At 41.3% G+C, this 15,965-nt stretch overlaps 1 protein-coding gene across 1 annotated transcript; it reads left to right on the forward strand.

The window, feature by feature from the left end:
* Positions 1–1,294: 1,294 nt before the first annotated feature.
* Positions 1,295–5,134, forward strand: LOC148018629 (G-type lectin S-receptor-like serine/threonine-protein kinase SD2-5). Its single transcript, XM_087661705.1, has 2 exons — positions 1,295–2,473; positions 3,233–5,134. The coding sequence occupies exons 1-2, from the start codon at positions 1,362–1,364 to the stop codon at positions 4,794–4,796; spliced, it is 2,676 nt and encodes an 891-aa protein (XP_087517831.1). The 5' UTR covers positions 1,295–1,361; the 3' UTR covers positions 4,797–5,134.
* The last annotated feature ends 10,831 nt before the right edge of the window (positions 5,135–15,965 follow it).

Genomic DNA, 15,965 nt, shown 5'->3' on the forward strand with positions numbered 1-15,965 from the left:
GCCCTCTCTCTCATGCGTAGGGCTTAGATTCTCTCTCTCTCTCTCTCTCTCTCTCTCTCTCTCTCTCTTTGTTAGATTAAACTTTTTAATGTAAACGTTTTGTTTAATTTGTTGGATTAAACTTTTTAATGTAAACGTTTTGTTTAATTAAAATAAGGAGAGAGAGAGAGAGAGCAAAAAAAAAGAAGAGGTAGAGGGGGAGCAGAGAGAGAATTATAGAGAGTGGAAATATAAAATTTGAGAGAGAGAGAGAGAGAGAGAGAGAGAGAGAGAGAGAGAGAAAAAGAAAAAAGGAAAAGAGAGGAGAGAGGGGGAGAGAGATCAGAGCGAAGAAAATGAGAGAGAGAAAATAAGAAGAAGAAGAGAAAGAATTTGAACATAATGAGAGAATTATAGAGAGAGGAAAGATAAAATTTAAAAGAAAGAAAGAAAATTATAGAGAGAGAAAATATAAAATTTAAGAGAGAGAGAGAGAATAAAAGAAAAAAAGAAAAGAGAGGAGAGAGGGGGGGAGAGACAGAGAGAAGTAAATGAGAGAGAGAAAATAAGAAGAAGAATTATAGAGAAAAAAGGAAAAGAGAAAAGAGAGGGGGGACAGAGACACGGAGAAGTAAATGAGAGAGAAAATAAGAAGAGAGAGAATTTGAACACAGACAGAATTATAGAGAGGAAAGATAAAATGTAAAAGAATGAGAAAAAAAATTTAAGGAAAGAAGACAAAAAAGGAAAAAAGAGGAGAGACAAGGAAAGAAGAGGGGAGAGAGAGATAGAATAATAATAAGAATAAGAAAGAGGAAAAGAGAAAGAGAGATGGAGCAAAAGAGAAAATAGAAATTCTTTTTAAAATTTAAATATTTTTTTAGAGAAAGATGAGAAATGAATTGTTGAGCAAAGTTGCAGTGCGATAGCAAAGCAACTTCACTTGCTGCTTTGAGGCAACGAAACTGCCATGAAATGGCCTAACGTTTCGTGCGCGCAGAATGCTAGTAATCTATTATTCAAGTGTTGAACTAGATCAAACCTATATATTTCTAATATATAAGGTGAATATACTTTAAAAAATATACTTCGTCTAAAAAACGTACTTTAAAGAGAGACTTATGTTATGAACATTATTATATATGTTTGCCCATCTTTTTAGAAGAGCAAAGAAAAGGCATAGTGCCCTTCAAAATCTCAGGCCTGACGCCAACGATAGAAAATGAGGCACGAGCTCAACTGTATATAATGACGTTGACAATGGAAAGCGAGTTGTCCAGTGTCCACCTTTGAAATACATGATTCATGAAGTGTCTATCAGCTTTATCTGAGAGAGAGAGAGAGAGAGAGAGAGAGAGAGAGAGAGCGCCAGAGATCGCGGCATGGCACCTCCGATTCTCAACCTGTCGCAAGGATCGGCACTATCTCAGGCCCTCCTTGCCGTCTGTTTTGTGCAGTCGCTTGCGCTCAGACTCCATACGCCGCCTAATTGGAGCTTTTCGACCAACCTCTCTTCTGCTTCCTCCTCCTCATACATACTAGATGCTTACTCCGTAGCCCCCGTGACATTATTTGTTCCTGTCTTGAGCACCAGCAACTTCACCTCTGGGAAAGGCTTCTCATTGGGCTTCCTCAGCTTGTTTGACACCCCTGGTTCACCTGCGACAAGGATCTTCATGACTGTATGCCTGGGATCAAGCAGGTCCCAACTCCATGGAGAGCAGCCCTTTGCTGTCCCCGTCTGGAATTACAATAGGAATAGGCCAATGAAGCAATTGGAACATGGGTTTGTCTCTTTCAGTGTGAATTCCAACAGAGAATTGCTTCTCAAGGATGGAGATGGCACTGTAGTGTGGAATGTCAGCAATGTGGATGCCATTGACATGCAAGACAACGGCAACTTAGTCATCTTTACACCTAGCAATGAGGTCGCCTGGCAGAGCTTTGATCACCCTGGTGACACCCTCTTGCAAGGCCAAAGCCTCACCTTGGGCAGGAAGCTAGTCAGTAACAACTCTGTTTACTCGGCACTTATGGAGCCCGGTGGTCTCCTCTTTTACATGAACTCTCCTTCTTCTGTGCCTCTCGAGTATGATATTGCCTCTTCAAACAAAACTGTTAGTGATTTTATGGGCAGTCAAAGACCTTTCTTTCTAAGTAAGAGCCTTTCGGTGAACATGACTGCATCATTGGAGACCCCGACTTGCCAAAGGGAAGCAGATAACGATAGCAATAGTGCATCATTACCTTATGCCAAGCTAGAGGATGATCAGCTCAGGGTCCAAGGTAGGTGTTCTGATATGAACTACACCTTTGGACGCGCCGATTTCATAAGATTGGATGATGATGGTAATCTGAGAGACTACACAATTATGGAGGAGTCGCTCATGTCTATCAGAGAAAATCAGAGAGGCTGTATTCCCCCTCTTGTATGTGGAGCTTATGGTCTGTGTAATCAATTCGTGGTGAGCAACTACACACAGCATACTTGCAGGTGAGCATGGAAGCTAATCTCTCTAAACAATCTGTCTTCTATGAGTATTTCAAGAAAGAAAGACATGTTCCAAAACGCCAGGCAATTTCCAGATTACTAGATGGAAAGAAAGTAGTTTAGCATCTACTGAGACCCAATGGGCCTATGGAGCCTAGAGACGATGAATTGCTGTCCATGGTATGTCTCATCACCTGGGTCTGCGCCAGCTGATGTATAGACCGTGGTCTGCAGCCAAGAGGATTGCACAATGATGCAAGATAGAGTGCTTCAGCATGGCTTGCTGTAATCCCTCTTTCCAGGTTTGAGATTTTTCATTCTGGTTTGATTGCATCACAGTTGAGAGATTCTATGACAGGAGGAGTTGCTCATATGTTGCCAGAGCAAAAGGCTCTACATAAGGAGATTGGGGGAAATTGAGGCAAGGCCTTCACTACGGGGTCTTTCTCTAGCAAGGGAAAGAAGGATCTGAAGAGAAGGCAGAAGAAAGAGGAAGGAGAAGAAGGGCGGATCTGGGAATTAATTGAACAAAAGTGCATATGCATGCAATGGGCCATTTCTTCTTATGATAAATTTTTTCTTGTGACAGATTATTGTAGGAAGCAATTAAGTTAAGCCATTTTTTGTGATTTTTAGGCTAAGACACTCTGTATTTTTGCATCCAGCTACTGCATTTGTAGTTTTTTGCAGCAAGAAATTAAGCCAAATTGTACATGTGAGAGCTAGTCCATGTTTCAGACATTTTTCTGGCAAATATTGCAGGTGCCCATCCAGTGCAGACAGTGAGAACCTGACCAGCAATGCATTCAAACTTGTGGATCCAGCCGATCCTTCTCAAGGATGTCAAAGAGCAATTCCACTGCAATGTGGGCAAGACACCTCTTCTCAATACATGGTGGAGATGAGCAGCACAACCATAATCTCTATGCCTTACCTATTTGAGACGACATGGGTAAACAACACCTTCCCTCTTCAAGAATGTCTTAGCAATTGCGCTTCCAGTTGCTCATGCACAGGCTTCTTCTACCACCACAGCACCTCCTTTTGCTTACCCTTTGGAAAGGGAACACACGTGCCAGCTAACTTTAGCTTTCTCAGTGTCCCTTTTCCACAATACTCTGCTTACATCAAGATGCAAATGGCACCTGCTTCTGCCACCAGTTCTCACATCAAACAAATCCTTCCTCCCACAGTTATTTGTGCTTTGCTTATAGCCGTTGTGGGTGCATTTGTGGTAGCGAAGAAGCGCCGGTGTTGGGGGTTTAAGAAGAGCCCAGAACTAGATACAGAAGAAGAAGAACTTCAGAGTATTTTACCGATGTTGCCCACAAGGTTCTCTTATGAAGACCTGAATCGCTTTACCAATGGGTTCTCCAGATTGGTGGGATCAGGAGGCTTTGGCACAGTTTATGAAGGCCTTCTGCCAGATGGAAGAAAGGTGGCAGTGAAGAAGCTTGACCACTTTTCTCAGGGCAAAAAGCAGTTCCTCGCTGAGGTGGCAACCATAGGAGGAATAAGCCACTTCAACGTAGTCCGCTTGTATGGGTTTTGTTTACAAGGCTCCAACAGACTGCTCCTCTATGATTTCATGGAAAATGGATCGTTGGACCGGTGGATTTTCCCAAACAGCGAGAGCCTCGACAGCCTTCTCGACTGGGGAACCCGGCTCCATGTCGCTGTGGGCACTGCCCGCGGGTTAGCATACTTGCATGAGGAGTTGCCACAGCCCATCCTTCATCTCGACATAAAACCCCAAAACATACTTTTGGATGGGGACTTCAATCCCAAATTGGGGGACTTTGGGCTCTCCAAGCTTGTCAAAAGAGATACTGCTGCTTCTTCATCATCTTCTTCTTCTGTCACGGCTACCATTAGGGGCACCCCTGGTTATATCGCCCCCGAGTGGGCCTCCCAGTCTATGGTGAGCAAGAAATGTGATGTATACAGTCTTGGGATGGTCCTCCTGGAGCTGGTTGGAGGGAGGAAAAATGTTGACGCGTCTTTGATGGGCTCAGAGGAATTCTATTTTCCCACTTGGGTAGCCTTGAAGTGGGAAGAAGGCAAGACGATTGAGCTTCTTGATAAGCGCTTGCAGCAAGGAGCGCCCATCAATGAGAAGGAAGTGCAGAGAGTCATCGAAGTGGCCTTGCTGTGCATCCAACAAGACCCGAGCTTCAGACCTTCCATGAGGATAGTCTGTCAACTGTTGGAAGGAAGCGTCGAGGATGCTATTGACATGATAGATAATGTGAAGTTGGAAATAAGCCCCCCCATCAGTGCCTCTGGCAGCTTGCAGCCCAGCTTATACCAGTCTGAAGGACGGTAGTCACTTCAACCTTTTCCAATTGACATCAATACTCACTTCTCATAACTGAGAAAATCTTGAATACATAGGTATCCCAAAATTTGCCATTTCATCCGTGCTTACTGTGTATAATTGTGTTCTGCTGTATATTGGATCTAAGAAAACAATTTCCACTAACCTCTTCAATTAAGGGGTAGTGCTGTCTTTTTCTCTAAATTGTGTTGAACACTAAAATGGTTTGTGCTTCTCATGTAAGCAACACAAACTTCAACCTTTGTATAGGTTTGATAATGTGTGCCCTAGGATACGTTCGTATTTTTGGCTTCCTAATTGAAGGTGTCACCAAGCCTTTTGGAAGGACATGCTCATTTGTTAGAGAGAGAGAGAGAGAGAGACCTCTAGTTTCACGAAAAAAAAGAGACATACCTCTAGTAGTCTATCCCTCTAGGGTAAAGGGGCCAATAAAGTAGCGCCCTCCAAAATGAAAACACACCCCACCCAATTGAGTGACAATTTTATAAGAAAGATGTGGCTTTTTTAATCACTAAGCAATATAATATGAAATTTTTAAAATTACAAATGAGCTTAAACAATTGAGCCTTGTAAAAATTTAGATTTGATAAAACCCTAAAGCAATGCATCCTCGAGTGTCACTCTATTGGCCCCTCATTGCCCCTTTTTTATGAACCTTTCATTTCTAATTAAGGCTACTTGATAAATATATCAAAATATCCCAACATTTTTTCTTTGAGCTCTATATAATTTAAATAGTTTGACTATTAAAAAACATTTATGCAACTCACTTGGAAAAAAAATTTATAATGGAGGATTGTTAGATGACACTCTATTGGCCTCTTTACCCTACATGCTCTTGTGTTGGTAGAGAGTGGGGTCTGCTATCTATGACATGCTTGCAGACACTGGTGATCCTGGTTCAAATTGTTGTGAAGCCCGTCGCTGTAGTAGTTTGTTGTCTCAGCGCCTTCATAACTATGAGAAAAAAGCCTTAGGCATCCCTAATCTATGTGTAATCGATCAATCGATCAGTTGAATGACACAAGCATCTATTTGAAAAACCAATAATATCTTGTCTTGATCTCATAATAAATTGGGCATCCACAAATACAATGCTCCTTGGATAGATACATCCACGTGACATATACAATCTGGCATCATCACGAGGAAGGGATCCATGCTATTTGTCCTCTTTCAAGATTGTGCAGATGAGACTCTAAGCTGACCTATGGTCACTCACCCTCATGGCATGTGACATGCATATTGGATAGATCTATAAACTGTAGTGCCTGGATCAATGTATCCTCTGTGAGGCATATGAAATGACCCCTGCAGCATTGCACGCTGTTGGGTAAGGGTGTCATCAGTGTAATCCAAGTCTCTTGAATATGCATCTATAGCAAGTCATACCTTAGTAGCCTATTTCTCTCAACATAGCAGAGTTGGAAGTTTGGAGAGTCCTCATCATGGTGAAAAGGGGGAAGTCAATCTATATCCGATCCATGCTTTTTGAACCAATCAAGTATGGCTATGTAACAAGACCTTATGCCGACCATGTGGAGCAATCCTCTCCAATGACTAATACCATAGAAGAAAGTTGATCAAGACTTGCAGCACTGAATCATATATGGCATTAAGGCCCCATATTAGCTCATATGGAACCCCCAAGCTCTATAGGTGATGTAGTAGCTGGTCCCATGGTGTTGTATCAAATGCCTTGCAAAGAGTCCATAAAGTTGGCACCTATCCACATTCACATGCTCAATTGAACTCAATATAATGACATGATCAAGGGGGGAGAAGATTTTTTAACACTAGTCTTGTAATTTGCCGCTAAAAAGGTCTTATTTCACTATATTTGAAGTAACTGTGCATATGATACAACAATTGGATGGGATTTTCCCAACATTGTAAGATATTAGAGTAAAAGATTTGAAAGAAGTTTGAAGTGGAAACTCGTTTTCTACAAAAAATGAATTCTCAAAAGTATATGAAAATGGGTCAAAACATCACTTAGCAATGCTATTTGGAGCTCTTAAAAAAGTTGATAGTTTTTATCTAATTTTAAATATTGTAATGGGAATATATACTATATATATCAAAGTATGTTTCATAAAAGTTTTAGTTTGATTAAAAAAAATCTTAGATGGTTTTGATTAGAAATATTAAAAGTTTTTATTTTTTTTTTTGGTGAAAATGGTCTTAAAGATGAGCATAATAATATACATTCTTAGCTTGTTTTGACCCTTTTTATTTTTTTAGCACATATTTAGTGTTGATCACATTCTTTCTAAAACCATTTCTTCTTATTTTTTCTTATTGATGATAAATTTTATTTTTTTGAGTGGAAATTGCCACAAAAGTGACTTTTTTTGCTACAAGACTAGTGACCAATCTATTGAAACTAGTCTTTCTTCTCGAATAGGGGTAAGTAACATGATTTAATAGTAATTACAATAAGCAATAAATTCAAAAATTTGAAAAGAGCACTTTATTAATTAATAGATATAGATGTGACACTTGATCCCAAAAATGGCATGCCTTACAGTAGTTTTTAAACTTATATTTCCTCGAATTTGTAGTATATAGAGATATAGACTAATCTCTCTACAAACTTGAACACTTTGGGTTATCACAAATGACTAAATAGTATCAAGATTCAATTTGCCTCTCATGTTCTCAGTACAATTTGGACACACAAATTGAACCAAGAGCACTTACATGAAGGCCAATCTAATTGTGGATCAACAATTCTTTTCAAATCTACTGTAATTAATTGAATTCTAATAGCTACTTTGATCATAAAGCTTCCAATTTACATGCATGCTTTTTCAAGAAGGATAGGAATTCTAAATTAAACAAAGATAAGGGTTTTAGATGGCCATTGCATTATTATTCACTTCAAATATATTGAGAATGGTCGAGATTTTGTTAGAGGAGAGAGAAAATTTGTTGTAGAGAGAAAATGATCAAATCCAAACATAGCCTTCAAATTGTTGTTACAAAAATGTGAAATTTTGTTGCTTTGCTTAGCATTTGATTAAAAGGCAATCAAATGTACTAATGTGACTTGTACATGTGAGGTACAAGTTAATTATTTCATTAATGTGGGACCCACGAACCCAAGTTGATGCCTAAGGCAAAAGTTGTAATAAGTTATGTCTAATAGGCTAGGTGATACATGGCGTTAAATTTTGGCCTAGATCCATTTATTAGCCATTAATGTTAGTGGATGACATTAGAGACTATGCATTAGTTAATTAATTAATGTTGGTATAAGGGTTAATAACTTCTCATGGATACTTGGAAGACAAATTGGCCTAGTCAATTTAATTATTGATTGGTGAAATTATTTTTTTGGATACTAGAATAATTATTAAATTATTTCTAAAAATTAATAATCTAAAAATTAATTTAATGAGTTGGATACTATTAGAATATGGGGTTACAAGGCTATCACTCGACAAAACTTACCCATGCAAGTGAAAAAAACGTTTTTGGGGGTTGGTGGGAATCTATTCTACTCATTGTGAGAGAGAAGGAGGCTTTTACAAAGCAATGAGATGTTATTGATGTGGTTTACAGCCACTAAGGACCAATCCTACATCAAATGGTAGTAGTTTGGAGCCCTCTAGGTATAGGTGATAATAGCCCAAGGTCCTTCTGGTGCAGACGATGGCATATTGGAGGGGGCATGAGCTTTTTTAGTGGACCTAAGATTTAGGTGGCAATTTCCATGGTTATTTGAGTGGAGCAGTAATAGTTTTTTCAGCCTTTCTTGCAATGAAACTCTCAAAATTTCTCTCTATACAGCATTCTCTCTCATCCAATAGCCATCTCTCAAGTTATCTCAATAAAATCCATCCATTTGAGTCATCAAAGGTGGAGATTTTGACAGTTGCCTCACAATACGTGCTCAAAATTGAGGACCTAGGGCTTGAATTCAAGTAGCTAACATTGAGAACTTCAGGGAGATTCAAGAGGCCAACCAACCACTATCATGTTTGGGGCTAAATTTGTCTTTCAAGGAGCAAGGTGAATGCCAATCCCTAAGCAAACCAAGGGGAAATTTGGTTTGAAGGCTTGTTGGTTAGTTTTGATACCAAGAGGCATTTGGATTAGTAGAGAGGATCATAGCATCTCAATTGTATTCTATCCATTTGCAAGAAAAGTTAAAGAAATACCACAAGGGGCATTAGTTTTGGGGCCAAGAAGCTATCCCCATTGTCCAAGATTAAGTGGTAACATTTGTATTCCATTGTCGAGATACCATCAAATCCCTTGACTTGGTGGGTCTGAGATACCTGATTGAAGGTCAGAACCATTGCTCTAGTGTTAAAATTTTATTTAGCTAAGCAATTACAATAAGGATATATTTAGATAGTGAGATGGGATCAAGTAATGATGATGCATCTCATTCTGAAAATGCACATAATCAAGGAAAAAAGAAATGCATAAATATTAGAACTGGCTTACAAAATGGACAACAAGCTGATAATGCTAGTTTAGACCAAAATGTGAATCCTTCTAGATCTCTTCAAGCTCATGACCAGCGAGAGGAAGTAGAAATTGATGACCAGTTTAAATATTAGTTGAGGATAGGAGCTAAAATGTTTGTGCAATTGGAAAATGATCCTTAGTTTATGCACTTTTTGAACCCTTTGAAGAAGGGTAGCAAAGGTAGGAAGAGGAAATTGTCTTCAAGAGATTCGAGACAGTAAGATGCACCGAAAGGAAGAACCAATGCACCAACATGATATTCCAAATGTGGATAGTGAGCATTAGAAAATGATGCCAATGGAAAAATTGATGCATATGCAAGGCAATCTTGGTAGTGCCAATCTAATGGGTTTTGGACAACAAGACATGTATGCAATTATGGGGCAGCCAAGGTACTTTGGTCATGGTGGCACTAATTTCCATGCTATGGTGGGTCATGGATTGCATTAGCAAACGATGCCAATGGGAAAATTGATGCATATGCAAGGAAATCTTGGTAGTGCCAATTCAATGGGTTTTAGACAACAAGACATGTATGCAATCATGGGGTAGCTAGGGTGCTTTGGTCATGCTGGCACTAGTTTCCATGCTATGGTGGGTCATGGATTGCATTAGCAAACGATGGAAACGGGAAAATTGATGCATATGCAAGGAAATCTTGGTAGTGCCAATCCAATGGGTTTTGGACAACAAGACATGTATGCAATTATGGGGCGGCTAGGATACTTTGGTCACAATGGCACTAGTTTCCATGCTATGATGGGTCATGGATTGCATGGAATTGTATGGCACAACTCCTTATGGTATGGATCAACCAATGCATGGTGTGCAAGGCCCAATGTATCAGGGTATGGCTGGTAATATGCATAACCCCATGTATAGCAATGTTGGCATGATGGGACACAAAGTGACAGAATGACAATGCATATATAGCAACCCACTATGTTTGGGACTCATGATACTAATGCTAATCATGCAAATTTCAATGGTCCAAAGTATGCATACAAGAATGTTTCCTAATGCATTTGGTGCTCCTAGCATATCATGTACACATGAGGCTAGTCAACTGGATGCAATGTTGCATTAGTTAAGTTGAAATTGCAATAATGTGAAAGTATAAAACATGGCAATGCTCAAGAGGGAAAAAGGCCAAGAACCTAGTGGAGGATTTGAGGCAAGTAAAGTTAGAGGTAAAGTTTGCATGTGCTTCTTAGTGAAGCTTCATCATTGTTTCACCTATGAGAGAATGCAATTGGATGGAGGAGGATAACCTTGCACATTATCCTCAGTAATGCACATTACCTTGATGTATTTTAGTTAGAGCCAATTTTGGATCAGGCCCTTTCATGCTTATTTATTGATGCTTAAGGGGGAGATTGCACCTCCACTCCCTTAGTGATAGATATCTCAATTGTATAGTGGATCTTAGGTATATTTGGTTTGTATCCAAGGTATTGTATGCTGACAGTATTTCTGCCATTGGCATTGCTATTTATTATACTGGTTATTGTACTTGGTATGGTTTGCACCTAGGATTTGAAACTATACATTTACAAGGTTATTGACATGTATGACATACATGGAATGTACCTTGGAATGTGATGAAGATAAAGTGAAAGATGAGTTCAATGCATGTAATGTATGGAAGATGTGATGTGATAAAGATGAATTCAAAGCACAATTTCTTGGTTTATGTTGAGAATTTTAGAATATATTAGCATGGGAATCTTGGAGGGTTCATTATATATAAACCCTTACTATCATGTGCATTCAAGGCCTAATAAAAAACCCTTTATCTATAATTTTTTAATAAATAAAAGACACTTTTCTATTCAACCTATGAATACTCCCATTACATGATATCCTTTTGTATATAAAAAGGATATAAAAAAGGATTATAAAAATCTTTTGTTGAACCCACTTGGTAGACTTACAAATTTATGAGTGACCCCTTAAGATGGGAGTATTGTAATGAATGAAGGAGAGAGGAGAAGGAATTGAAGAGAGAGAAAAGGGCAAGAAGAAGAGAAAGGAAGACTAGAGGAGGAGAGAGAAAGATAGAAAAGAGGGGAGAAAGAAGGAGGAAGCCATGGAAGCTCGAGAAGAAGGTGAAGAGTATGTTCTTGATAATAACTGGTTGCCCTAATCTGGGACTCTTACACCTTATATACCCCGGTCACTGTGACTGGGTGTCTAAACCCTAGTTTCTATGTTTCCTGCTCATTACAATCCATCCCCACCTGAAAGGTTTTTGGCCTTAAAAAAAAAAGAAAACAAGAGGGGAGTCATGGGTGCGCTTAGGGAGGGGGGTATACAGTACTACTCTGAGCCACATTACAATGAAAATGGGTGGATAAAGACTAGGAACAACATGCTGTCCATGACAGGCCTATTGAGGTAAAAATTGTCATAACTTTTGATAGGTTGCTGTAGAGGGAGCTCACGCTCGACCGGCAAGACCCACGGACTGCTTATTGTTTCAAGCGTTTTAAGCGAGCTCTAATGGCTATCTCTCACCTAGCCGATGCGCCGTCGATCCTACGAGTGTAGTGAGCTTACCTTGATGCCGATATGAGTTGCCTCCTCTCTCGCACACACCGGTAGCTCCACAATCCTAGATGCTAGCTCAAGCATCCTCAAGCCTCCTCCATCTCCAAGCTCCATCCACCATAGCCTCACGCTCAAGAAAAGAGAAGAGAAGAGAAGAGAAGAAGAGAAGAGGAGATGGTGAAGAGCTTCACCCTCTTGATCCCTCACTCCCACACACCCACTCTCTCACACTCTCACACTTCCTCTCTCAAGAGCATACACAAGCAAGGAGAAGAGAAGTCTTGTTAGCCACACACCAAAGAATGAGCTTCCATTCACTTTTTGAACTTTATATACAAGCCCTAAAATCCCATGGACACCCATCCCTTTTTTTACACGACTGGCCATTGGGCAAGGTCATTTCTCTGTTTTCTCTTCTAGCCTTATGCCTCTAGTCTACACCCATCTAATATTTTACAATTGGCATAGGAGGGAGCCTGGTACTCTTTTACAGGAGTTTTTGGAGGTTTTTGAGGTGCCTTTCATTTAAAATTACGCTTTTGGTCCCATCTTAGCTTTAGAGGCTGCCTGCGTGTCTTTGCTCTTTTTCCATCATTTTTCCACTTTTTCATTCATTTTTCTGCCTTCTTGACTTGGGGTTAACATTATCCCCCTTCGAGAGGCTACCAGTCCCATGGTAGTTTTGGCTGTTGTTGGGGTTTAATAGGCATTTGGCAAAGTAGTCATGTGAGGGTAGGGCCACATGTAAACTCGAGTGCTTGTGGAAGCTTGGTAATGATGTTTGTTGGAGAAGCCAAATGGATAGCAAGTGGATGACGGGGGCCTCCGAAGTCGGTGTTTTGTCGCCTTTGTGATGCTTGAAAGGAAAAGGTGCGGTGCTCTACCTAAGTGGGGTATCTACCTTATTGTGTAGTGCATTGTGCTCATGGGGAGTTGGGTCTAACCACAGGCTAGCCTGGGTGATGTCCCACACTTTAGGACCCCGTTCTGCAAAGGGAGGTACGATGCAAGTAGCTTAGGGTGACAAGTCTAACCATAGGCAAGTGTTACCTCCCTAGGTATGTTCTGCCCTTGATGGGCCCTAAGCGTGAAGTGGGGGAGAAAAAAGGGCTAGGGGGTTAGGAGTGGAGCCAGCTGACCGAGCATGCCTAATTTGGGGACCCCTAGGTGTTGTGATTGTGCTTTATGTGGTGCTAAGCACTTCTGCAAGTGAGTTGTTTTGTCCATTCCGTGTGTAATGTTCTTCTTGCTTTTCCTTTCATGCTTTTCTTTTTCTTTATTTCTTTATTTCTTTTTTTTTAAAAATAATAGTATTACACTAGTAGAATGACAGCCAGTGTCTAATTCTCATCGTCTGAATTAGGTAGAGAAGGGGGTCAGATGGATTTGCTAAAAAATTGGTAGCTTTGCATGTATCCTTTTAGATTCATGCGGACGTGGAGGGAGGTGGTGGAGAGGAAAGGATGATTGCATCTAGTGAGTTGGCTATCGTTCATGTCTTCTAGGAGAGCTAGGCAAAAAGAGGGGAGGAGGCTATCCCTCATCATCAGATGCGCCATGGCACATCTGTCGATGGCATTAGGGTCAAAGAAGAGGGGAGACATGCCACGTTCTTGTGGAGTCGGGTCCTGCTTAAGTAATAATTTAAGTAACCTAAGATAATTAAATGTAGTTACGAAAGCTGGATCGGGGCATGAAGAGAAATTCGCGAGGAAACGCGTCATGGAGTCATCCAAGCTTTTCGAGTTGAAGAGGAGGGCATGTTTGAAGGAGACAACATTAGAATTGTAGATGACAAGAAAATCATAACGCCCATGGAGGGTGGCATCAAAATCCACACCTACCCTACGAGGGTACGCCATGAACGTGGGGTTGTTCCTCTCATAGGTTAGGGTATTGCTAAAAGCCATCCAAGTGAGCATGCTGATGTCTCACACCTGTCTCCTCCATAGGGGTTGACAGCTATATCCCTGTATGGTATGTGGTACTTCAAACACTTTGTTTTGCCAAAACTCAGCTTCTTCATTTCCCCAAAGAGTGGGGGTCTTCTCCCTTTCCTCCAGCCACTTCTGTCCTAGTCGGCTACCAATCGCGATCACCTCCTCCATCACTTTGAGCGGTAAGACCCTTCGCAGGCTATTGGGCATGAGGAAGTTGAAGGTGAATGGGTCTTTTTCTCTTTCCTGCTGCTCCCAAACTACTAGCTCTGCATGGAATCCAGCGGGAATATCATCAGGGCACGGTGGGAGGGGTGCAGACGGTTGGACGACTGGCTTGGCCCTTAGTTGCTTCCTGGTTTCTTCGACTAACTTTCTCTGTCTTTCCCTGAGCGCGGCTTGTCTCTCTGCAGATGGATCAACCTATTGTTGCTTTTGGGAATGCAGCGAGGGGGGTTGTGGGATCACCTCTTCTCCCATATCGAATTCAAGCTCAGCCTCCTCTCCCTGTTGGTCTCCTTGTTGTGCTCCTTCTTCAAAGCCCATTGCATCAATTTCCTGGGGGGTTAGACCGGCCAGTAGTAGGTACTTTCGTTGCTCTTCTAGACTCAGTCTAACCTCTACAGGTTGAGGTGGCATTTGTAGCCTTGTGTGCAGAGCTCTGCATACGATACTGAGTTTTTTCTGTATCACCTCCAATGACTCTCCTTCTTCTGGGCGGGTGGTATCCATTAGTGTGTTAATGAAGCTTTTGCTAGGCACTGAAGGTTGTCTGGGTGTCTTCTGCTTTGCTCTCTACGAGGATCTTTTCTTTCTCTACCAGAGGGAGGCGCCGTGCCAGTGTCTTTACCCTTTTTTTGTTTTGCACTGCCCATTCCTTTGCTCTCTTGTTCATCTCTTCCATGCTCTCTCCCTACTTCTATACCAGGGTTATGAGCTTCTGCTCTTGGTTTTTCAGTTCCCTACTATGTTCTCTTGGTCTTTCTTTTCCAAGTGTAGTCGATCATCATAGACTCGATCTCCTTTTGCTGCTGCTCCATCTCTTGCTTTCTCTCTTCTTCTTTGGCATTCAATTCCTTCATCATTTGCTCGATGTTGATAATTTTTGCCTCCAATTCTCCATGTTGCATTAGGAGGAGCTTATACTCTTTCTACATCTGCACCAATTCCGACTTTTCATCCTCCAGCCGTGCTTATAGCTCTCCTCCATGTCCTCATTGGCCTTCAATTCCTGTTTGAGATCAGAGATCTCTCTTTGCTGCATGGCTATTATGCGGGTCTTTTCAAGCTGGAATGCAGCTATTATGTGGAAAAAGAGCTATCTTCTTTTCCTCCTTAGCCTTCTCCAGTTGGGAGAGCAACTCGGCAATGTACTCGTCGTAATTGGCTGGTGGCGTCACTGTTGTGTGGATTGGAGTGGTCGAGGCCTCCACTTTCTGATGTTTCTGATCCTGTCTCAATTTAGAATCTGTGGCTGGTCTCTTTTGCCCCATGGCCATGGTCTCCATGCTCTTTCCCTGTGCCATTTCTTTAATAATAAAATACTACATCCATGCCACGAAGTTGGAGACATTTGCGCTGGTGGGGATGCTAGGGGTAAGGGTGGTTGGTTCGATGGGAGGCACCATGAGGGTAGGGATAGGATGGATAAGGGCCTTGCCTTTGCCTTCAAGGACAGTGGGCGGTGTGATTTCTGGTACCTGCATGCTGGAACCAGGCCCTTCTTCCCTTAGCGGGCTCAAGGCTCCCAGATCATCGGCCCTTCTCTACTGCTCGATTGACCGGTGTGTAGCTTCGGCCAAGTCCTCCTCCTCCTTCCTTCTCAGTTCCTCTTCTTCCTCAATACTCTTCTTTGCCTTTCTTCTTCAGTTTTCCTGCACTCTTTCTCCAATTTCTCTTTTTTTTCATTTTCTTTTCTTTTCCTTTCCTCGGCCTCCTGTTTCGACATCTTTTTAGCCTTATTGACTTCTTCCTTTGCCTTTTCTTCTTCCTGTTTCTTCTTCTTCTCCCTCTCCTCGGCCTCCTTGAGGGATTATCTTTTTTCCATCTCCAAATCCTCTTTCTCCTTCTTGTGGCCTTCATCCTGCTTCTTTTTCTTTTGTGTCGTCTTCTTCTTGGGTTTCTTGGCCTGCTTTTTGCTCGATTGTTCTTCTTGTTCTTGCCCTTCCTCATCACTCTCGGTCCTGTC

Source organism: Lygodium microphyllum, chromosome 21 (assembly GCF_053477565.2).
Source record: "Lygodium microphyllum isolate KBCC chromosome 21, Lygodium_microphyllum_v1.1.10, whole genome shotgun sequence".
In the NCBI taxonomy this organism is placed as follows: Eukaryota; Viridiplantae; Streptophyta; class Polypodiopsida; order Schizaeales; family Lygodiaceae; genus Lygodium; species Lygodium microphyllum.